The sequence below is a fragment of the Saimiri boliviensis genome, chromosome 2 (assembly GCF_048565385.1).
Source record: "Saimiri boliviensis isolate mSaiBol1 chromosome 2, mSaiBol1.pri, whole genome shotgun sequence".
In the NCBI taxonomy this organism is placed as follows: domain Eukaryota; kingdom Metazoa; phylum Chordata; class Mammalia; order Primates; family Cebidae; genus Saimiri; species Saimiri boliviensis.
Window position 1 is genome coordinate 117,489,096 of NC_133450.1, and position 24,323 is coordinate 117,513,418.

The 24,323-nt window shown below is 36.5% G+C and overlaps 1 protein-coding gene across 12 annotated transcripts in view; it reads right to left on the reverse strand.

The window, feature by feature from the left end:
- CDIN1 (CDAN1 interacting nuclease 1) overlaps positions 1-24,323 on the reverse strand; it is a 1,267,257-nt gene that overhangs the window by 111,746 nt on the left and 1,131,188 nt on the right. For 11 of the 12 annotated variants that reach the window (XM_074394131.1, XM_074394127.1, XM_074394128.1 and 8 more), the window contains 3 exons: positions 13,790-13,869; positions 13,383-13,432; positions 8,245-8,312 (listed from right to left, as the gene is read on the reverse strand). In XM_074394131.1, coding sequence (XP_074250232.1) covers positions 8,245-8,312; positions 13,383-13,432; positions 13,790-13,869 — 198 coding nt within the window. Of the gene's footprint in view, positions 1-8,244; positions 8,313-13,382; positions 13,433-13,789; positions 13,870-14,199; positions 16,217-24,323 lie in introns of those variants that run through there. The other variant, XM_074394135.1, reaches the window with a different exon arrangement.

The following is a 24,323-nucleotide window of genomic DNA, read 5'->3' on the forward strand; positions in this document are numbered from 1 at the left end:
AGTACTTTTAGTATGACTTCCCCAAATGGTTGGGAATCAATATGAAACCAATCTTCAAATCCTGCATATGCGTCTTATTCAGTGAATATAGCAGATACAAAGCAAGCGTCTTCTGGTTTAAGGTATACATTTAAAAACCCAATATATTTCATTAATGTCATAGTTCAAGTATTCATTTTCAAAAATAATATAGGAATGTTAGCACTTAAAAGCAGACCTGTTAATCTTCAAATTCACAAAACACAAATTTTTAGGTAATGGGTCCCTCAGAAACATTTCTGAACTAGTAAAATTGTAGAGATTACTAGTCCAACATTCCAATTTATACACAATATAACTGGCCTAGAGAAGTTAAATGGCCTATCTCAAATCGCTTCAGATACAGGATAAGTGCCATGTCAACCAAGTTCCAGTTGGTCCCAGCAGACCATATGCCACTCTTAATTATGCAAATATTTAAATTTGACCGAATGTAGTATTTATAAACTGGGAAAAAATTTACTTTTCTCTTGGCAGATCTTGAAGTATAGGACAGGTGGACTGCCATTTGTGAGATATTCAGCTAACACCTGCCTGAAAAGGAGATGAACTAGATAGTACCTTGTTTGCCAGCACGTCAATGGTCCTCTCTCCAATTTATTTTAAATAAATCAATAAAACCACATCCAAAGATGATGTCAATTTTTAAAAACAATCCTGGTCTTCATTTATTTTGAAGTTGTTAAGGCTGTCTTTAGAGGGCATTTTTAAAAAAGAAATTACACAGGCATAAAGAACATTCTGAAAGTTTAATTTCTCTGGCCTTTGAATTACCTTCTTCTCCAAATACCCAAAATATCCAAAGCAATTAAGTACTAATTACACTATTTCTTTTCTTAAAATAAAAGGCTGACTTTGAGTCAGCAAACAAAACACATCTGAAACTAGTTAACGTATCTTCAGAATCACAGGAGTGGGCATGAGGACTACCAAGAAAAGGTTTCAGGGATTTGGGTTTGTTTTGTTTTATTAAAAGTTTTATATTTTAAAAGTATAGTCATTTCCATAAAAGTCATGCAGAACTCCAGTTCACAACATCTGAAAATAAAAAGTCACATTCTGACATGCCTTTTATCTATGAATCTGTAAAAAGTTTTCTAAAATGCTAGATTAAAATACACTGTATGATAAGAATCTTAACAGCACATCTTTACGAAATTGGGGGAGGGCAAAAAAGACATGTATCAAAACATATTAAAAATATAGTGTATCTTTTCTACTCTAGTAACTAATTTTGTTTCACTGTTGTTTTTTTCAAAATACTGTATCATTAAATATTTGGAGTTATGACCTTCGTTGTGTGTGTTTTTATGTTTTCTAAGAATAAGTTTCACAGCCTTTTCTATACAATTTAAGAAGTTTGTAAAGTTTCAGTAATAGATATTATATGCTATGCAAATTGTGTGCAAAGGTACATGGAACAGGCATGCATTTAATGGGGAGACCAATAGCACAGGTAAATGAAATCTTTACAGAACTCAAAACTTCATTATAGCTGTTAGTTTCAACCTCTTCCCCCAAAGCCTCTTATCAAAGCCAGTAATAAGGAATAGAACTGACTGCTCTGACCTTGTCCTTTGCTTTTGTCTTTAGGGGATAATACTACTAGTGAAAACTGAAATGCCTTAAAGATAGGAAACAAATGAGAGTTCAAGAAGTTGGGACAGCATAGAGAGGCTAGTTAAGCAACTGGTAGCTGTGGAGAGGCACAGGACACGAATATCAACAAATAAAGTAATATTCTTCTATATTTTATACCAGATCATGCTAAATCCTTTTCATTGTAGACGAAGGGACAAATCAACATGGTAGAATACAAAGATACAAGACAAGTTGTTGAGAGGGTAGTAGTAAGGCCAAAGGACAATTTGTTTAATCATGACAAGGGAAATGGACAGTCACTAGAGCCCTTTCCAATTCCAAGATTCAGAAGAAAGGCTGAATGTTAGCTTTTGTCACCCTGGTTCCTTTAGCTGTAGTCACTGATGTTAGACTCTCTTGCTGGGCTAGCTCCATCTGTCACCGAACCAGTCTCAATGGAGGGAGGCACACTAGCAGTTCTGAGACATAAAAAGGATCTCCTACACAGGCAGATGGGCACATGGGTGAGCGTGAGCGAGTGCACACATGCACAGGACCAAAAGTGTCAATTCGGCAATCACAGTAACAGGTTTGGCCCCCAATGCCTTTTGGTAATCGGGAGTAAAACCCCAGCCTGTAGCTAATTCTCTGCAGGGAGAGGGAAGTTTTTGATTTTGCTGTCCTGTATCGTATGTCATCCTGTCTGGCATTGCTACCCTACTCTCACAATGTGATTCTCATGAGTGGGCAGTAATGTGACCCCAAATCACCCCACCACAGGACTGGACACAGACTAGCTGATCAGATTCCTTTCTGAGATTTTTTTTTTTTTTTTTTTGGAGACAGGGTCTCACTCTATTGCCCAGGCTCCCAGGCTTAAGCAATCCTCCCATCTCAGCCTCCCCAGTAGCTGGGACAACAGGTGTGCGCCACCACACCTGGCTGTTTTTTATTTGTTGTAGAGTGGGGGTAGGGGGGTTCACTGTGTTGCCCAGGATGGTCTCAAACTTCTGGGCTCAAGCAATTCTCCCACCTCAGCCTCCCAAAGTGCTGGGATTACAGGTGTGAACTACTGCACCTGGCCCTTTCTGAGATTTGTTATGTGGCAAAAGAGAATCACTCACTTGGTTCTGGGATTACAAACTCTAAGGATTAAACCAACTAGCCATCATCAGCAATCATCTTTGTGACCTGACAATAAAGCCAACATAGAAAAGAGCACAACCCAAGAAGGAGAGTAGACAGTAACGACATTGTTTTGCCTTTTGGATTCTATTAAGAGACACACCAGAAGGAAATCTCTCCTTTGGACTTCCCCAGTGTGTATTTAAACCAATAAATTCTCCTTTTGTGTGTGTGTAATCTGGTTTGATTGGATTTCTGTCACTTACAACCAAAATAGTTCTAATACATGATTAGTGACCCAAAAGCAGATGATTCATGGACATGAGCTAACTAGAAAGAGCAGTGGTGAGGGAGGGCCAGGAGCAGGGAGCACAGCTTCGTAAGTGATAGCAACAACCCTTCTTCACAGTTCCAGGGAGCTGAATCTCCAACTCAGCCAGTAAGATAACAAAGTTCCAGAAAGTATTTCATCTTCCAGGAGCATATGTGTTTATGGTCCTTTTCTCGGTCCCAGGAAGAAGTGTGCACAAGCCCAGTCAATAAGGGGAACAAGTAAGAAAGTCTCTCACCATGACAATCTCTTCAGGAAGAGGAGAACAGGGCCCAAATTCCCCAACTTCCACCCTCAATTTCATGTTCCTGTTACTCTAGAAACCGCATCACATTTTCAACCTTCTGATAGACAGGAATTTAAATGGTGGATTCCTTATGAAATACTCAACCATCTCCGTTCCCTTCAGCCTACGTAATTTTATGTTTTATTTCTGGTCTGTTACTCTCTGCCGCTGACATCTGCACGTACACACAATCTTGGTATTCTAAATCTCATCTGCTCCTGCTGCCTATCCTTCACCTGAAGTTATAATCCCGTTTGTCACATCATAATCACCTACCCAGCAGAGTACTGTTGCTTCAGGTGAGGAATAAAGCAGCAGGGGCAGATGAACTCTTAGAAACAAAGATCCTAATTTCTTACAGCAAGGGACATCATTCACTAAGTCTATTTGGTGTTACAGATTATACTCTCTCAGAGTCCCACAGTTATACATGAATGCTACACAAGCACCCCTGTAAAATTTGCTAGTTTGTCCAAACACGGGGGTGAGGCTGAGGCAGGGACACAGCAAATGTCTCTCAAGTGTCACTCAAAATAATTGTTAGCATCTACTAACAGGGAAACACTCATTGGAAAGAATAAAATATCTCCACAGCCATTCTTATTAGGCCAAACTTAACAAGAATTTGCACCAGACGGTGGCGGTGGCAGTCACTAATGAAAGTCCCTCCAACCTGGAGATGCGCCAACCCATAAAAGATGGATGGTTTCTCTGCAGTCTTTGGGATGAGCGCTTTCACATTTTGCCTAACAATGCAAACTGTCTTGTTGTCTTCGCATTGTCACGATTTTCTTTTCCTTTCCTGCCTTTTTGTCCAAAGCTCTTAAAAGACAACAACGACAACAAACAGAACTACACCAAAACGGAAACCAAACAAAACGAAAACGAAAAAAAGACAGGGTGTAACATAGCAAAATATGGTCTCAGTAATCACTTGAGAGAGATACAAGTTAACATCTCTCTACCAGTAAATAAAATACATTTTCTGTTTTGTCAATATTAGACATGGAGCAAACCCTTAGCAGAGGTAATGGGATGATCACAACGCTTATTGTTCAATTTAAAGTTGAAGAGTTTTTTGTGCAGCCAAGCCTAGGAGTGGGCAGCAAGTTCTTCATCTCTTTTGAGATTTTAAATGCTGATTATCTATCTATCTATCTATCTAAGTTAGAAACAGGGTCTCACTCTGTCACCCAAGCTGGAGTGCAGTGGAATGACCACAGTACATGGTAATCTTGAATTCCTGGGCTTAAGTAATCCTCTCACTTTGGCCTCCCAAGTAGCTGTGAACAGGTGCCTGCCACCACACTGGTTAATTTTTTCAAAACATTCTTTGTAGAGACAAGATCTCCCTATGGTGCCCAGGCTGTTCTTGAATACGGGCCTCATGTGATCCTCCTGCCTCAGCCTCCCAAAGTGCTGAGATACGGCCAAGAAATATTAATTCGAAATTACTTATCCTTGGAAAGAACTACTGACATGTACTGAAACTTATCTTCAATTTTCCCAGAAGGCTCCATGTTTTCATCAACTTAGAAGAAAAAAGTTTCTTTAAAATTCTTACTGGTGTCTACCCACAGCAAGTACTTACAAGAGTAGTTAGCTACTGGCAAGAGAGCCAACCCTGTGAGGTCAAGCGGCCATCCTAGAAATACACTACAGCAGGAAGATCCCGGTGAGAAAGAACAAATGATTAGGTAAAATTCCATCACTACTTCAAGAAAAAGCAGTTCAAGAGGCAGCATCATTTTCTTCATTTGTAGAGGGTAGTGACTGATTTTGCTATAATTTGTAACTGTCTTTGGAAGGTTTAATGAAAGCAGCATAACAGCCTTGAGTATTTATTGTCATTGTCGAGACAATCACATGAATACCTACTAGGTAAGATGCATTCTCACTGGATCAGAAAGAAAACTGCATTCTCATTAGATCACACAGTGCTTGGCTACGAGCATTGGGGGTGGAGCACAGAGTACTTATAATCAGTCACTTCATACTAACTAGTGTAGTTCCTGGCATGCAGAGAACACACCAAAAGTTAATTGTAAAGAATGAATAAATAATGAAGGGAAGAATTACATGGACTCTCTGAAATTGCTAAAAATTATCTGTGTTCATTTGTAGCTTGTCTTCCTACTGGACCATAACTCCATGAAAGAAGACACTTCATCTGACTTATCTAGTATCTAAAACATTATCCAACTTAGTAACTTATTTCTGAAATAAATGAATATGCGCATGAAAAATATTTTTTAGTTAGAGAAACAAAAGTCATTTATTCAACTTTGACCTGTTTTAATATAATATACTTAAGTGTGAAAGTACAAATTGGGTAAGTTTAAAAGTCAGTACATTCAAATCTTCAATGATAAGAACACGTCTTTTTTTCTTTCCTATAGTGCCTGGCTAGATCTTGTGCTGTACAATTGCTCAGGATATAGTTAGAAACCAAGGCAATTTAAGAAAGAATTAGAGAAAAAGAGATTTACTTTTATTTTTTCTTTCTATTGATAAGAGGCCAGATAAAATATATATTTTATAAAATAAATACAGAGCACAATGTGTGGAAAATTTAAAATGGATAGAATGTTTTAGGGAAAGTCATAATTCTTAAATTAAGAAGGATTAATATATTAAAAATGAGAATATTTATCTTTTGAATGTAGTCCAAATTAGAAAACAACAGAGAGAGACAGAGAGAGAGAGAGAGACAGAAAGGCGGGGGGTGGGGGAGGATATTTTACTTCTACTTAGCAAAGGATCAGAATAAACATGTTTGCAATGTCTCTGCAACAAAATTCAAGGTGTACACATGTAAACAAGAAACAATACAATTAGTGGGCTATTTATTTACCAATTGTTTTTCCATAGTTGGCTTTAAAATGATCTATCTAGATTTACATAGCACAATACTTTAAATCTAATTATTCTCTGTGAAGGCATATTTATTTATAAGGTAAAAGGACAACAACCCCATTACAATATTCCATACAAAGCTTTCAATTTTCATGTTTCAACCACAAACATATTAATTCAATGCTACATTAAAATACAAAGAATTAACAACTTGTTTGTATGCTGATGAGGAAATGCTTTAAAACAGGACTGAGGTTGCAAAAACTTCCTATATCTCATTTATTTTTAAAGATCAATTAAATATCCTCTTTGAGTATGCTTCCATAAAATAATTACCTCTAGATTCGAGAGCACAAAGAAACAGATGAGCCTCATGAATTTCAATTTTAAGTCCCCTTTCTGTACTTGTTTGCAAGTAGAGATGACCCCTGACCACATTTTTACATTGCTTTTGTCAGCCATGTTGAATGCAATCTGACACATTCAAATTCAAGTAAGTTGAGGACTAGGACTAAGTTTAGCCCACATCTATAATCTTTGCTTTTTTTCCCCCCGGCAGGGATCGGCTAGTTCTCAAGAAGGAAGCAGACAAAAGTTAGGCGAAACAAAGAAATGGGGCTAAAGACCTGACTGTCCATAGGCTGATGGTGCCCAGAGAGTGATGCTAAGCAGCTCTGAAAATGATGCTGCTTAGTTGGTAGCTTAAAACAAACAAACAAACAAATAGACTTGGCCATGACATATTGGCCACTATCGAGTAATCACTGTGATCATATATTTCATAATACTAGCAGAACTACCTGGTTCCAAAGCATATCTCATAGTGCATCATAGGTCTTTCATTCCAACTGGTTCTGAACTATTACATATTTTCCTTTTGATTAGACTTTTAAAAGGTGATTTCTTCCAACTTACCCTCTTTCCATAGGCTGAACAATTCAACTGTCCCCATTTAAAAAAACTTCCTGCTTCTACATACTGAAATTTAATTTAGTGACTTGAGAACACTTTCCTAATTAATCAACTTTCTTTAACCCTAACTAGAGGATATTTATATCTCCAAGCTTCAAACTAAAGCAATCTTATAATAGATTCAATTTTATTCTACAGTTTATTAATAAAAATATCAAACATTAAGATTTAGAATATTTATAGGACTTCATTAAACACCTCTTCCTTACTTGAAATTTCTCTGCATTTGGTTTTCCTTGGCCAATTCTTGGCCCATTTTGGAACAAAACTTATGTAATCCAATGTTGTTCTATTTTTTTGTGTATGTCCTAAAATAAACACTGTGCAGACTCTTCAATATTTACATAAAACAGATCTATATAAAAATAAAATGACTTGTATGAAGCCTTTACAAATTACCACATTTAAAGTGGAGAAGAGAAATTAATTTATTGTAGAGTGCTTTATGGTTTCTGTGATCACTTATTATACTATGTCTAGTCCTTTCAGGCGTAATTTCTAATGCTTAAGGGATGTTGAAAGAAATAATAATCTGTAATACACAAACACATGAATACATGTGGGATTTTTAAAGAATCATAATAAATCCATGATGTCAATGAACGTCTGGCATGAAAATAATAAAGGCTTAATATTTTGCTTTCAAGTAAAAGTACTATTTGGTTCCATATACGAGACAAATATACTGAACATGAATTTCTCTAACTGTTCTTTTTAATATATAAGACATTTCATAGACAATATTTCTTTTGTTTCTTTTTCTCATAAGGCCTAGATTATGGTTAGTATCTCATGATACCAAAAGTAATACTGCAACAGATATTAAAGCATTTTTTCAGCCACTTATTCTATAAAATATTAATTGCAAGCCTGTGCATGTGCTGTATATATAGGAGATTAGGTAACTGAGTTCCTGCTCAGTTCCAAATCAATAAAAGATAATATGCACAGCATCAATCATCATTCACTCTTCCTTTAGTGGAAGATTTTTAAAACATATATTTAAGCACTCATGGAGACAACACAAGCTAGGGAAGATGTAAATAATACTTACCTAGGAAGGACAGGTTTTTCTCTAGAAGCATGTCTCTCAGCAGGACTTCATGCTCATGACCAATGGCACTGGGAAGTTTCAGTTAAGGGGTAACACAGGCGGAATTATACCAGCTGGAAATGCTAATGCCAGGTCTATACCATGAGATGAAATGAAAGACTGAGGTGGTTTTAGCAGCCATTTTCACCCTTAGTCCACAACTTTGAGGAATGAAATCTCTATACACATCCCCTTATTTAAATAATTTGATAGCACTTTTCTATAATTTTTTTTAAAACTTTTTTTCTTTTTCTAGATACAGGGTCTTGTTCTGTTGCCCAGGCTGGAGTATACTGGCACAATAAGAGCTCACTATTACCTTCAACTCCTGGGTTCAAGTAATCCTCTCACCTCAGCCTCCCAAGTAGCAGGGACTACACAGGTGTACCACCATGTCTAGCTAATTTTTTTTTTTTTTTTAAGAGATGGGATCTCACCATGTTGCCCTGGCTGGTCTCAAACTCCTGCGCTGAAGTGATTATCTTGCCTCAGCCTCCCAAAGTGCTGGGATTACAGGTGTGAGCCTCTGTGTTCTGCTCTTTCTATAATTTTTGTATATATATTTTGGCAAACAAAGATTTGTAAATGGATGTGTACCTTATTTTGAAAAGAAGGAGAGTCATTTAAATGTACTTTAATCTGTGTTAAAAATCTTTCAATTGGGCTGGGCAAGGTGGCAAGACCTCTATCTCTTAAAACAATTATAAAAAGTTTTTAAAAATTAAAATCCCTCAACTCAACTTAGCACACATTTATTAAGCACTTACTAGGTACAGTAAAGAATACTAGCCAGCCCTTGTCCTAGAAGAATTCCTAATCTTAGAGAGTTCTGTAAATCCCTGAATTCACATTTGTCATCAAGCTAACATTTAGAAACTTCTTTGTTTCACTTCCAATCAACTGTTGTTGAACTTTTGCAACTTGCAAGCCAAACAAGTGACTTGTTAAGAATATATGTAATCTGCAGGAAAGACATCTTAGTAAAGAGTTGTGGATTAGGGTGTGGGTACAGAGGCTATTTCAAGAGTCGTCTTCTTGTGTGCTTATGTGTACACATGTATATGTACATAAATAGATATACATATGAGTATCTGTTTTTCAGTGCTATGTGTTAGACCCTGTGTTAAGTGCTTTTAAGTAGGTTATTGTATCCTCATAAATAATACTTATTTTACAGATGAGAAAGCCGAGGCTTAGAAAGAAACCTGTATAGGGCTTACAGTTAATGACTGGCAAAGAAGGTAACAACAAAATCTCTGCCAAGTCTATGTTTATGACCTCCATACAGCTTCTCAAAAAGTATTAAAATTATGTAATAATTGATAATAGCTAATATTTCTTAAATATCATGCATGAAGCCTTTGTGCTAAATACTTTGAGATACCATCTTACAATAGCCACATGAGTAGATAATATTAGTCACCCCCCATTTTTTTTTGAGATGGAGTCACCCTCCCTTTTTTTTCCCTTGGCTCACAGTACCCTCTGCCTCCTGAGTTCAATCAATTCTTCCTTCGGCCTCAGCCTCCCGAGTAGCTGGGATTACAGGTGTCTGCCATCATGCCTGGCTAATTTTTGTGTTTTTAGTAGACACCAGGTTTCACCATGTAGGCCAGGCTGGTCTCAAACTTCCAACCTCAAGTGACCTGTCCATCTAGCCTTCTAAAGTGCTGGGATTACAGGTGTGAGCCACAACTCCCAGCCTATTAGACACATTTTTACAATTAAGGAAAGTAAGGTTCAGTAAGGCTGGGGAATTTGCTGAAGGTCCCATGACTGGTAAATAACGAAATCATGAGTGGAACATGGAAGTCTGGTGTATTTTCCAAACAGATGAGATGGTACAAAGTCTGAAAAGAATGCTATCCTACTGTAATATTTCAAATGAGTCAAAAGCATTTGGTAATAATTATGTGAATCATTACCTTCACTGTCCTTTTCACTGATAACACCAAACTGGTCATGTCACTCCTTGGCTTACTAGAGAAGCTGATTCTGATCATGTACTGCCTGAGTTCGACTTAAATAAAACTTCTATGTTATTTGTAAAAATAAGAAAAAAATTCTAGAGAATTACCTTGCATTTTTTTTTTAACACATACAGGTGACTATCATTTAAATCTTAGAATTCAAGAGCTGTGACCATTTATGTTTCAGCAAAACAAGCCCTAAGTCATCATTATTGCCTTTTCCTCCAGTTGTCCCCTACCCTCCAGTGCACGTGGCTGTGCTTTTAAAATTTCTAACAAGAAACAAAATAAAGGCAACACATTTTTAAATCACATAATTTCACACATTTTCAGATTCCATTGAAGACATTTGATGAATAACTCTCAATGGTCTCTCATTACTAGGGACATCCCACATTTTAGAACTAAATTATTTACTTCTATTCCACATAAATGTGCTCTCATTTTTATTGTTGTAAATTATTTACATCTAAAATGTTGAATCATGAAACTGAGGTTTCTGATGGTACAGAAATGAAACCCACAGCATTTTAAGCTTCCTGCATCATTATCCTTCCCTGCTTCACAGTTTATGCTTTTGTCTAATAGCTGTGTTCTGGAGTCATACTTTGGAAAGTTGAGGTGGCTCATTTCTCACATTTTTTTTCCTTGGTGAGTATGAATTGTGGTGGAAAAGGTGTAGATAGGCATGGCTGCATAGGGAGAAATAGAGATTTTTTTTAAAAAAAGAGGAAGCACAATGATAATGTATATATACTTTGCTAACTGTGCTTTTTATAGTGTCTTACTAGTAAAGGACCAATTTACTATATTCTACTTACACAAATATAACATTTTCATAATGCACTAAGGAGGTTTACCACCTATCTTATTTACCGAATGTGTGCTTTCTTTCTCACAGCATGATGTAATTTACTGAGTAAGCAATGTAAATATTACTGAATTATCAGAAAAACACACAAAAAGCATATTTACTTACATGGAAAACCAGTAATTTTTATTCAGTGTGAAATAAAATAATTATTGCTGATCAGTCTAGGAAACATCTATGCAAGCGTATTTAGACATTATATGAAACTGCCATTTCTTCAATGCAAAGACAGAATCAGCTTCTCTGTAAACTTCCCAGCCTGTTTTATTTTGCATGATAAAAGCAATCACCAATTTGAAATTTTGGACAGATATGTTTCTTAATTATGCTTTGCTTGATATAAACATATATAAAATGCAAAGTCTAGAAAATAAAACTTACAAAATCTGTAGTTTTACTGGCAACAGACATAATGAAACTGCAAAAATTATAATCTACTCGGTGAATGTAATTTATAGACGTATGTCATTATCTTTATCAATTGAAATCATGTACTACATTAAATTCTACTGGCAATAACACAGCCAGAAAAGGAAAGTGAATGATGGCAAAAATGTAAGGAAAATACTCCAAACAGAATTTATAATGCTCTATAAGCAAAAACACTTAGACTTTGTCTATAATAATACCTATTATTGATGTATGGCAGTGACCATGGGCAAAACTTGTAAATAACCTCACAAGCCATTTTCTTCGCCAGCCATACAGCAATCTAGTTTCCCGTAAGCATCTCAACTATTACTGAAAAATAGCCTCCTGGCATTTACAAAGCAGTTGACTTCATACTTTAGTCCATGCATACATAATTAGATAGTTATATTTAAAATCAATATGCAATCCTTCAAAAGACATTAGGCTTTTAAAACCTTAACTTTAAATTGATTTTTAACTATTTTATGTGCTTTAAAATTAACATGTAATTCAACCCCAGATACTCTGAGATGGTGTTAGTTGTTATATGAATCTGCTAAACTTTATCAGTAGCAACATGAGGTCGGCACTCCTACAATTTCTATCACTATCATTAATTTTATACTGAATACGGAAGTACAATTTCACTTTGGTTTAATAAAAGGTGAGCTTGGTATAATGCTGTGTTTTTACTAATTTAAGCTAGATTGGAGAAACAGACTTGGAGGACAAATACATAAAGGTCTGTATCTTCAATACTGAATATTCTTGTAAGAGGGCTCTGTTAAAAGGTTGTTTATCAAAGATTACTTATGTAGCATGATTTTCTTATTAAAAATGTTAACTGACTCTAAGTCTTTGTGGAATAAGGTGGAATATAAACGTACACATGTACACGATTTCACTAGTAGGAGTTTCCAGCAAAAAGTCTCCTGACTGGCAATTACTGAGTCACAATTAGTCACAGTGCCATCCAGGCTAACAAAATCCATACCAGGAGGGACATGTTTATATTATTAAGAGAAGTGAAATTCATCGACTCACATAGAAATTATTCTCAAAAAAAGTACTCATTATTTACCATTTACCGCAAATAAATAGCACTTTTATTTGAGGATTACCAAAAAACTCTGTTGCCACAGTACTACTCAATTTATTGATTAATAACATCCTACTTCATGAAGTAGTTACTGTCCGCCCAATCCTGTTTTAAAAAGTAAACATTCACTCTTTAGTATCTCCATGTCTTTAATGAAAAATGACTGGACATCTGATTTCACAACCTTAAATTTATGCCAGGAGGAAAAGTTACCTTGATTTCTCTAAAAATGTTTATTAGGACTCCAAATGCCAGCTCAGATTCTAATCAGCATTTAAGCAATAAGAATCTATTGCCTTTAAAATGTGATGTCTCTGGAAGTATTTTAATCACAACCTCTTTTCACTCCAAGCTCTAAATTTATTCGAGTAAATTCAACAAAATTTGGCTCATTTTAAATGGAAATTTGTTGTATTTTTTTTAAATGTTCATTGGGATGGTTAAAAACATTCCAAGACATTATGTTACCTTCTTAATGACTCTGTACCTTTAAACTCACTGAAAACCAAGCAGTTTGAAATAAGCATGCGAATATGTAACTGATGAACTGACATCTTCCTGTGGTCTGATACTCCTTAAGCTGTAGAAAAGAATGGTCTGTAGTGACCCTCCAGTTGATTGAATGTAAAATAGAGGAGTATGAAATGTGTTTTGTGAAGCAGAACTTTATGTCAGGTTAAAGCTAGACACATCTCCACTGAGTCTAAGCTCGTCAATTGTGCACCTAAAATTTTATGGGAAAGGATACTGCTTGATGCAGTCCACCAGTGGTCCATAACAGCAGTCGTTCACAATGCACTGCAGACAAATAAGAAGAGGGGTTTGGGGTGGGGCAACTACAAAAACTATTACAGTAAACAGTGTCCTAAAAGCAGTAATTACTTTCCTCCCTCCACCACCCCCCAAAAAAGAAAGCTATCAGAAGGCTGTTCAGATTTAATCACAGAAAACAAAAATTGCATGCTTTTTATTCACTATAAAAGCAAGCTATTAAAAAGTGAAATGCTCTTCTCGCAAATATTGCATTGCCATTTATGGTGCACCCTGACCTCAGTGATAGTTTATGATGACAGTAATTAAATGAGGTTTAAAATCCTTTACTCTGCTAGGCAGATAACAGCATTGCCACTGAAAATAGACAGCTGTGATTAATACCTGATAGACCTGATTTGCTAGAACTCCATCTGGAATCTGAGAAGGGTCCCGTAGCATACTATTTATAACAGACTTGGAGGCTGTAGAAGAAAAAGAGATGAACTGTTAGCAGATAGTCAACATGCTTTTAATGCAACATGAAAAGTGACATATACCTACATACACACAAACCAGGAAAACAAAAATATGACTGGCACTAATCATTTTTTCCTTTTTCTATCATCTAACAGAAGCTTTTAATTAGACCATTTTGCCAAGCTTATAAGCCACAGTGCCAGATTTGACAATGACCTAATTTTTCCAAGGTAAATTAACAAGTACAGACCTAAAGCAGATATCTCTTTTGTAGGTAAAGTAGCTTAGCAAAAGCCCATTTGGAAGAAAAAAAAATCAGAAAAGAAAATATTTACCTTTTGCAGGTAGGTATTTTATAACTAAGCATATGTATATGAAGACAGGTCAGATTCAAAGACTTCAATGATATCAGTGAAAATGACTTTCAGCCAAAAAAGAATCTTCTAATTTTAAATCTTTCTAAAATAATTCTCATCAACTGTCATAAAATCCTATCTCCATTCCACAAGTGAGGAAAGTAGGTAAAACTGCCTGAATTGAGAGAATCTTAAGGAAAATATACACAGAGTGACACACACACAAATTTTCTACCCAAAATATGCCTCAACTTGCAAATTAAGTTGAACCCCAAAGGGAACTGCTATAGAAGAAGAGGGGGCAGTAAGGGAGACATCTGATGAAGGTGACATCCTTTGAAAAGCAAGGTAGGGGATCTTGACATCACTGCTCACTAGGCATGTGGCAGCCACAGTAGCCAGAATTCCTTTTAATGCACGGGAGATGGGCAGGTCTCTAGGCTGAAGCTAAGTCAGGTGCTGCCTAGGAACTGATTCTTTCAAGGCCTCCAGTGGAACTACTCGCCACAATTTAGGAAAATGGCCTATGGTCTGGTTCACACAAGCACAAACTAAAATGCGTACTGAATAATTATCTAATTAATAAAATACAGACCACAGATACACATCATTCAAGTTCTGAGATAATATGGGGTTCAACTTGTTTATTTTGTTTAAGAGTATGTTCTTTATCAAGCTCTGTAAGAACACTGACCCGTAAGATAAATGTTAGTAAATACTGTGGAAATAAATAAGGAAATTATATCTTATTCACTTAAGAATAGTATTGAGTCTGCAAAGAAAAAAAATGAAGTACAATTATTTTAATTACTGCCCACTCTTAGTCATATAACTGCACACTTATAGCAACGTTTATGTACTTAGCCATTTATGAACATGTGTTTGCACTGCAGGTGAAAAGGCCATATGGAATCTCCAAAAGAGCATCACCCAGCTATCCTATCCAGCCCTGTCTCTACAACTAGCTCTGCAACCTTGGCAAGTTACATAGCTTCCCATGTTCGATGCCCATTGCTAGCTGTAGAAAGTGAAAAAATTATTTAAGCTGACTATCTAAATAAAGTGTTCTTGTGTGGTCTCTAGGGGAAACAGCTACAGCAGTATTTTGGTCAGTTTAAGTAATAGTAAGAATCAAATCAGACCTAGGCATTTACTTCATGTAAACCATAGGGTTGGACTCAATTATTTCTGAAAGTGATTACCACTGATAAGTGGTACAAATATTGGGAATAGGAAGCAGGGAATCATCATATAAAAGAAAAGATTATAGCAGCAAGAGTATTAAAAATCATATGCCTGGTGAACTCGGTTTTCCCAACCTAATTCTAAGGCCTGGCCAGTCAGAGGGGTCCAAAGCAGTGTCCACATCTTTCATCCCCTTCTCTGAGGAAACTCTCTGGCCTGCCACTCGAGTCACCACACATGGTAATGGCAGACACATTCTTTTATGTTGCCCATAATGCCAGCAGAGGCTCAAGGAAAGAGCAGCACCTTACCTGTATGGTCCCGGAGATGGTAAATGCCAATTCTCATACCCATATGAGGAAGAGCTCACTAATATATAAGTGGCCATGACTAATAATGCTATCCCATAAAACTTACAGACCTCAAACCAAATTATATGCAAGCTCATTGCTAAAATCATAAAACAAAATCTCTCTTTTTAAAAAAGAAAAGGGACAATACTCTGGGACATAAGAAAAGTAGGTCATATATTTTCAGCCAAAAAAGGGAAATATCAAAAGAAAAAAGCAACTGATGACCTAATTTTCCTCACAATATAAATTTTAGCACAGTGGTATACTTATCAGGATTAAGAATCATAGGCAAAACAATAAAAAAAAACATTTGAATATGTTGAATAAATCCTATTCAAATGAAAGGAAACTTGCCAGAGGAAGTCAGTTGTTTTAAATGGAATAATAGTAAAAAGTATACATTGAGTCCACATTCATTTTAACTTCAACAAAAAGTCTTTTCTCTTCTTGCAATCCACCATTTATTTTTAGAGTAAGAGAGAATGTTCTTCTAGGAAGTCAATGCCTGTGCTGCAGACCCAGGATGTATCTGCCAAACACACAGCAATTTCCATTCAGGCTTCATGAAAGTGTGCTGGTGTTTCAAATCAAGCCAGAGAGTGTAAACCTACTTCTACACACATATTCTGAAGCTTAGGAACTGCCCTCTCACAGAAATGAATAGTAACATCAACCAGGTAAGTAAATGCGATTTGACAACCTTGCCACAGCCAGGACTAAGATGCCTCAAAAAAGCCTGTATCTTTTACGGAAGCTGTTCCTAGACCAGCTCTGGCCAATTTGCATCTGGCTTTTTTGACCGCACATGGACAGGATTCCTGTTCTCCTCAACCTTTGCTAGAGGCATTCATTCTGTTGATTTCACAGTTTGCCTCTGCCACTTTAGGGTTACAATGGACAGGATCACAATTTTCTACAAAGCATGTACAAAGCAGGAATGTATGAGTCACTTGCAGCTAGATTTACAAGAAATGGAGTCACTTGGTACCTGTGAAAGCATGCCACAGCAGACAGGGAATAAATAGGCAATGCCTGGCCTAAGGCATACCACCTAAGATTATAATCCTATCATTGTGAAGTATTTGTAACATAAAGAACTAATATAAAAAAACATCTATGCACTCACCACCCTGACCTAACTTCCAAATCTGCAATAAATTTGTTTTAGTCTCATATTAATTTGTATAAGCTTTTTAAAAAAAACTTCTCAGTCTTGCTAGAGGTTGGTTTCAGTATTTTCATGAGACCAAACGTTGGCTCTCTCGATCCTCTTTACCGTACCTTTTCTTCTCATTTCACTTAATTTATCCTTTTTCATCATTTCCTGGTTCCTACTTTGAGTTTGCTACATTATTATTTTACTATTTTTATGGAATTCATTTTCAATTTTTTATTTTAAAATACACTTCCCAAGGCTATAATCATTCCTCTAAATTCTGCTTTAGCTACAAGCTAGAATTTTGTCATTTATTTATAGTTTGTAGCTTCCATTATTTCATCTTTGATCCATAAATTATTTAAAAACATGGATTTCTATTTCTAATTTATGATGTTTATACTAATATGGGTTGTTTTACTTTCTTTGTGTTTTTATATGTAATCATTTTTGTTAATGTTTTATATGTCTTCAAAAAATTGAAGTTCCTAGTTTTGAGCTGCAAGGTTTAGATACGTCTAGTAGGTTAAGATTTTAATTGTATTATTCAAGTCTTCTGTATCTCTGTTATTTTTTTTTCAACTACATATTAAATAATCATCTACTACTACTGCAGAGGTGTCAGTTTCTCCTTATAATTCTGCCAGTGTTTGCTTTCTGTATTTGGAGACGACACCATTGGGTGCCTGCACTCTCATTTGTTATACATGGACTTCTTGCTAAGTATGTCTTTTGGTAAAGTCGTGACTTTCTTTAATAAAGGTTTTCTCTTAAGTTTAATGTTATCTAGTAATAATATTTCTGCAACACTTTTCTTTTGGATAGGATCTGTCTCACATATCTGGTGTTCCATTTCTTTTTGTTATTAATTTTCTAATATTAATTTTTATTGTACTCATTTCCCCATTTCGTTACTATGAACTTTATTGTGTCATTATGTCTTAGGAATGATTCATAAATAGTATTTTGTTAGATTTTCTAAAATCAAATTTGAAAATCTACACTTTTTTAAAAATGTGAATTTAACCTGTTTACATTTATTACAACAGATACATTCAGACTTATTTTTACTCTCTTATTTTCTGTGTTCTGCTAATCTTTCCTTCTCATTTTTCGCTACCTTCTAGTTAATTAAGTGTTCTTTATTCTTCTTTTACTTATTCTCTTGGAAATAATACATCCTATATTGATCCCTCCCTCCTTTCCTTCCTTCTTCCCTTCCTCCCTTCCTTTCTCCCTCCCTTCCTTCCACCTTCCCTTCCTTCCTTCCTTGCAATTTAGCCACCTCAGCCTCCCAAATTATAAGTGTGAGCCACTATGCCTGGCCTCTACAATGACTTCTTTAGCTGTTCTCTCAAAAATATGTTTAAACTGAATCAGTATCTAACCTTTATCAGTAACATCTTTGTTGTTTTACATATAAATAACTTGAAACACATTCACTCCAATCAGGAAGCCTCCCTCTAATACATCATTCAGCTAATGAGCTTCTCAATAACTGTTACTTCATTTCCATATATATTTTTTAAAAGTCTATCTGCTCTTTTTTTACACACTATCAGCCTCCATATTACTGTGTCTGTTACTTTTGTTCAACAATCTTGTTTGTAACACAATTTCCCAATTAGGCTCTATAATGTTAAATTTTATATGTAAACTTGACTGGGCCATGGGGTGCCCAGATATTTGGTCATATATTCCTTTTTTTTTTTTTTTTGGAAGGGTCTTGCTCTGTTGCCCAGGATGGAGTGCAGTGGTGTGATCTCAACTCACTGTAGCCTCAACCTCCTGGGCTCAATATATCCTCCCACCTCAGTCTCTCTGGTAGCTGGGACTACAAGGGCATGCCACCAAACGTAGCTAATTTTTGTATTTTTTTTTTTTTGTAGAGACAGGGTTTTTCCATGTGGCCTTGAACTCTTGGGCTCAAGCAATCCACCTGCTTCACCTTCCCAAAGTGTTGAAATTACAGGGATGTGTGACCGCACCTGGCCCAAACATTATTTTGGGTGTGTCTGTGAGGGTATTTCTGGATAACATTAAAATATGAATGTAAACTGGATAAAACAAATTGTCCTCCCTAACGTGGGTGGGCCTCAAGCAATCCATTGAAGAGCCGAAAAGAATAAAAAGACTGAGTGAGGGAGAATTCTTTCTGCCCTTGAGCTTGTTTGTTTCTTGTCTGTGAACTGTAACTGAAACACTGGCCCTTCGTGGGTTTCAGGCCCACTGGCTTTCAGTATGGAACTACAACCAGTGGCTCTTTTAGTTCTCAGCCCTTTACCTGGGACTGGGACAACACTATCAGCTATCTTGGGTCTCCAGATTGCCAACTGTAATTCTTGAAGCTTATCAGCGTCTATAATTGTAAAAAAACAATTACACACACACACACACACACACACACACCCCTCTCCCTCCTACTGGTTCTGTTTCTCTGGATAGCTCTAAGAGTTGTTTTCCATTTTTTAAAACACTCAATGTTTATTTAAATTTATCAACACATTTGCCATATTTTCTTTTTTAGCATAGTTTCTTGAGTTCCATTCTTGCTTTTAGGTTCAATATCCTTTTTAATGAAACATCTAATTTATTAGTTCTTTCAGCTGAAATCCCCAAGCATAAAAATATTTTAGTCTTGCCTTATCTGTAAATATCTGTACTTAGTTCTCACTTTTGAATAATAATATAACATGGTGTACAATTATAGGCCAAGGGTCATTTTTGTTTAACTCTTTGGAGATTCTACCATCCCTTGGGATCTATCATTACTTATAAGAACTCTAACGTCAGTCTAACACTGATCCCTATATATGTAATTTGCCTTTTTATCTCTGATTACTTTTAATATTTTATCTGACATTCAACGGATTCATCACTATGTGCTTAGGTGTGGCTATTTGTATTTAGCCTGCTTGGAATTAGCAGTTTCATGAAGCTAAAAATATATACCTTTAACCAATTTGAAAAATTCTGAGTCATTGTAGCTTTGGCCTCTATTCTCTCCTCTGAAACTCATACTAGACATCTGTTAGAAGATCTTATTCTATCTTCTATGTCTCCTACGCTCATAAACTGTATTTTCCCTCTTCATCCCTGTCATATTAAAAGTGCTTTCATTAGTGTCACCCTAGAATTCACTAAATTTTATTCTAATCTAATTCTAATTTTCTCCTAATCTTTTTAATATATCACTCAGCTAATGAGCTTCTCAATGACTATTTCTAGATTTTATTTTTTAAAAATTTATCTACTTTCTTATGAAATTCTATTATTTATTCAGTTAGTCTTTCTTTTTATTTACTTAGTTTATATATACGCAAATATATAAAGTGTTTAGATTGATTTTATACTTTGTATACTTTGTCTTACAGATTTAGTTTACAGTAACTTCATTTCCTTATCTCCAGTCCACGGTGCTGTATTTTCCTCTCTTTTTCTCTCTCTATCCATTTCTCCATGGTAACTGGTTTCCTCCATTGGCTTGTAAATTTTTACTAGGAGCTTATTTTCAGCAAGAATTGTTTGACCTGCACTGCAGAATTAACCATGACAGTGTAGTTTCATTTTTAGTTTTGCAAAGACCAGTTTTATTGCTAATTTCTTTGCTTGGCCTTTCTGCAGTAAACATGAGAATAAATTTAGACCCACATTCACAAATAGTGCTGACTTATTTCTAATTTCTATTTCTTTTCTCAGTACTCCACAACCCAAGGCCATATCCATCAAGCAAGCTTCCTTGCCATTTTCTCCAAGAAAGTAGGGTTTTTCTAGTCCTTTTCGTATGGTTTGAGCTATGCATGGAAGTGCAATTCCAGCTCTTAGTTGCCTATCTGTCCCTCTGGGGAGTCCAAAGCCCAAGCCCAGCTCCTCATGTCTGTATCTAAAGCTAGTAATTTCTGTGCATCATTCTGAATGTAGGTTCTCTCTTCATTTCTGAAGCCTGAAGATTTTACTTCTTTTGTTTATACTTGGTTACATATTTTTTAAAGTTTTAAAAATTTTATCTATCATTTCTATCTTTTTCATGGAAACACGGTCCATCAACAAAAGCGCACTCTGCCATGTTGTTGACATTTTTGAAGACCCTTTAGTAATAAGTTCAGGGGAATATCTATTTACTTTTTTGTCTGTTAACTTTTTTTGGAGCCAGAGTTACAAAACTGTACTTAAAAAGATCCTTCCAAGAAGCTGGACTCCCAAAGAATGGGGAGAAGGACAGGTGACAGGCATACAGATAGGATGAGGAGTAAAATAATCTAAACTACCTGTAAGGACCTCCCTACTGTACGGCATGTGGGAGGCCAGGGGAAAGGGAGAAGGGTCACTGGTGGCTACAAAATACTTTGTTATCCCGATTCCTCCAATGGCTGCCATGATGTCTCGGGCCAAAGCACTGTGCTAATCACCAAACTTGGGAAAGGAGACAACCTGTTTCTGTGGATGCGAGAATCAGTTCTATCAGATTTTCAAATGCAACTCTCTGTTTTTGGGGAAGAGTACTTTAAACAATTTCTCACCATACTAATTATTTGGTAATTTGGCTTTGGCTCAGTGGAGACAATTTGCTCTTCCTGTGATCTTCACTGGGTTGCATCACCTGGGTGCTGAAGGATTCCTTTTGATAGCAACTCACTTGCATGTCTGCCATGTGGGTGAGGAGCCCCGGCTTCCTGACACATGGTAAGACTTCTCTAAGGTTTTTTTGGGCTTCTCCTTGATACGGTGGGTGGGTTCCAAGAGCAAGCATCCCAAGATAATGATGCAGAAGTTAAAGGCCTCTTATGATCTAGCCTTGAAAGTCATAACAAGACCACCATTTTTATTTACATCTTCCTCAAAAGAAGAAAAATACACCATCCTTAGAAAGATAAACTAGGAAAGATATGCAGAATAATACTTCCAGACAGAGGCAGTCAGGATAAGCAGTAATGAGCAGGGTATAGAATCAGACAGACTTGGTTTGACGCCTGGCTTTTCTATCTACTGGTCATGTTATCTTAACAAGTTAATGTTGACACCTCTTGGTTTCTTTGTAAAAGAGAATAACATTGGTGCTTACTTTGCAGGGCTGTTGTGAAGACGAAATAAAATAATACACTGTTATGTACAGGGCTGTTTGAGACTTGGGTTGTTATGGCTGACTTCATGAGATTTTATAAAGTCAGGGCCTTGTTCTTATCAAGTATATAGTGCCATAGCCTTGAGATACAGCCACAAGTCAATCTATTCAACAGGCCAAATTTGGCAATGCCAGATTGATTCTCCCATCTTACATACCCACTCCCCTACCCCGGCCCATACACAGACACTCTTTTGTGGCACTCAATCCACTACTAAAACTGTGCTTGACAAAGAACTAGGTAGAAGTCCTTTCTGCTTCTGTGTGTATTAGATGAATGCGCTGTCACTCTTGGAAGGTTTGTTATTTAAGTTTTGTCTATAACTATATAATAGAAGAATTTTTCCCTGGCTAAGAGTATTTCAAGCATTAGCAACCAAGCAAATGAAGACCTTCCCAAGAATAACTAATGTATCACATCCATTTTTATAGCGCTTGCGTTCCTTAGCATCAGGTTAGAGAATTAGCCAACTACTGCTAGAAGAAACTAAGGCAAACAAGCAGGTGAATCATCTGTGCTCTCAAGACCCTGAAAGACTTGCCTATGGCAAAGAAATGCCTTTTGATTAGGCTGTACTTGAACTGAAATGAAAATAAGACTGTATATAGTTGGAATCCCTAATCTAAGATCTCAAATAGGTTTAAGCAAGAGAGAGGAACTAGTGTGGACTGACTGTGTCCTGGATGGCAGCAGTTAGAGAGAAGAAAGGATGTGTGAAAGAAGGACAAACATAGGGATAAAGATGAGAAGGTCAATTCGTACACAGTCAGAGCTGTGGCGTGAGGGCCTAGTTCTCTCCCCACTCAAAAAACACGCACATAGGGTCTCTGCAATTGAACAGCTGAATGGATATGGAAAGTGCTGCTGGCAATACCCCTACCAGCAGGTACACCAGGAGCTTTGCCTCTTCATGTGGCTGCTCTAGGGGCTGAGCTCCAAGACAGCAAATCCTAAATACCAATTAGTATTTCATCTTTTCTTCCAGTGCTGGTTTAAGGCCTTTGGATATCATGGTCATTAAGGTCCCAAGCTACATCTCCATAGGGATTGATCTGCCAGTGTCTTTCCTGCACAATTTCAGTATTGCCAGTGGCCCGTAGGAGCCCACTTGCCCTTGCAGCTGGAACTACTACTCAAAAAGAATTCTAAGCACTAGCCCACTGGATCTCCCACTGCATAAAAGTGACATCTAAAGCAGTTTGATCTCATTTGACAATGAGAATAAGAGAGATCTTTTAACATTAGGGAATCCTATAGGGAAAAATTAAATTCTTCTCAGTAACTAGCACATAATCATGTAAGAAATAACTTAGACTAGAGCTATCAAATATAAAAGTATTATGTGGAAGACTGTCTCCAAAGCACGAGTGTTTTTCAGACTGATTGGAACCTTGTGTCTCAGGCAACTTGCAGACTTATAGTCACTATACACCATTTACCCTTATGTAACAAACATACATTCAACAAATATTGATTAAGCACCTGGTTAATGCCATGAATATACTTAATTCTTCTCTACACTCACACACACATATTCCAAATCTGGAATTTTTTTTTCCCGTCTTTCCTTCAGCTAAAACTTTGAAGCTCAGTTCAATGTTTACCTTCCTCTCCCTCATAGTACAGAACAGAGAGAACTCATATTGTGTATCAGTCACTGGGCACTTGATTAAATGTCACTTTGTCAACAGATGACAAGAGATTGATCAGGATGCTGAAATTTTAAACTATGCCACAGTAAAAAGGTGCCATATTTTCTTAATATTGTCTTTAAATATCTGGGAGCTTTCACATGGAAGAAGATTGAGGCTATTCATGTGGTCACTCCCAAGAAGATAAGAAAGAAATCTCCCAAGTTTATTATTGGTGGTGAGGCTACAAGGTTTCAGCTTTCAAGTTCAGCTTTATGTGGCCCTTACTTAGTCTACACAGATGTTTCTTAACCTTTTTTTAAAAATTCACTAGGGCCCACCTCAGGAGACTTACTTTTTTCTTAATTGCTCCCCCCATGAAATTTTAATGCCACAGATATGCTGCATATCTGTTTATACAATCTCATCCCCTTTGAGAATGCACAGTTCACATGGAGGATTAAGAAATTCTTTGTGTCAGGGTATCTGGCAAGCTGCTTAAAAGCAGAAATACTTATCTGTTACCACTCCAAAGTTGCTTTGCACAAAACAGCTACTCAACAAACTGCTGAATAAATTTATGAACACATTACCAATGGAAAGAGAAGACTACTCTTTCTCATAGGATACAATGGATCTTTAGATAAACAGTGAA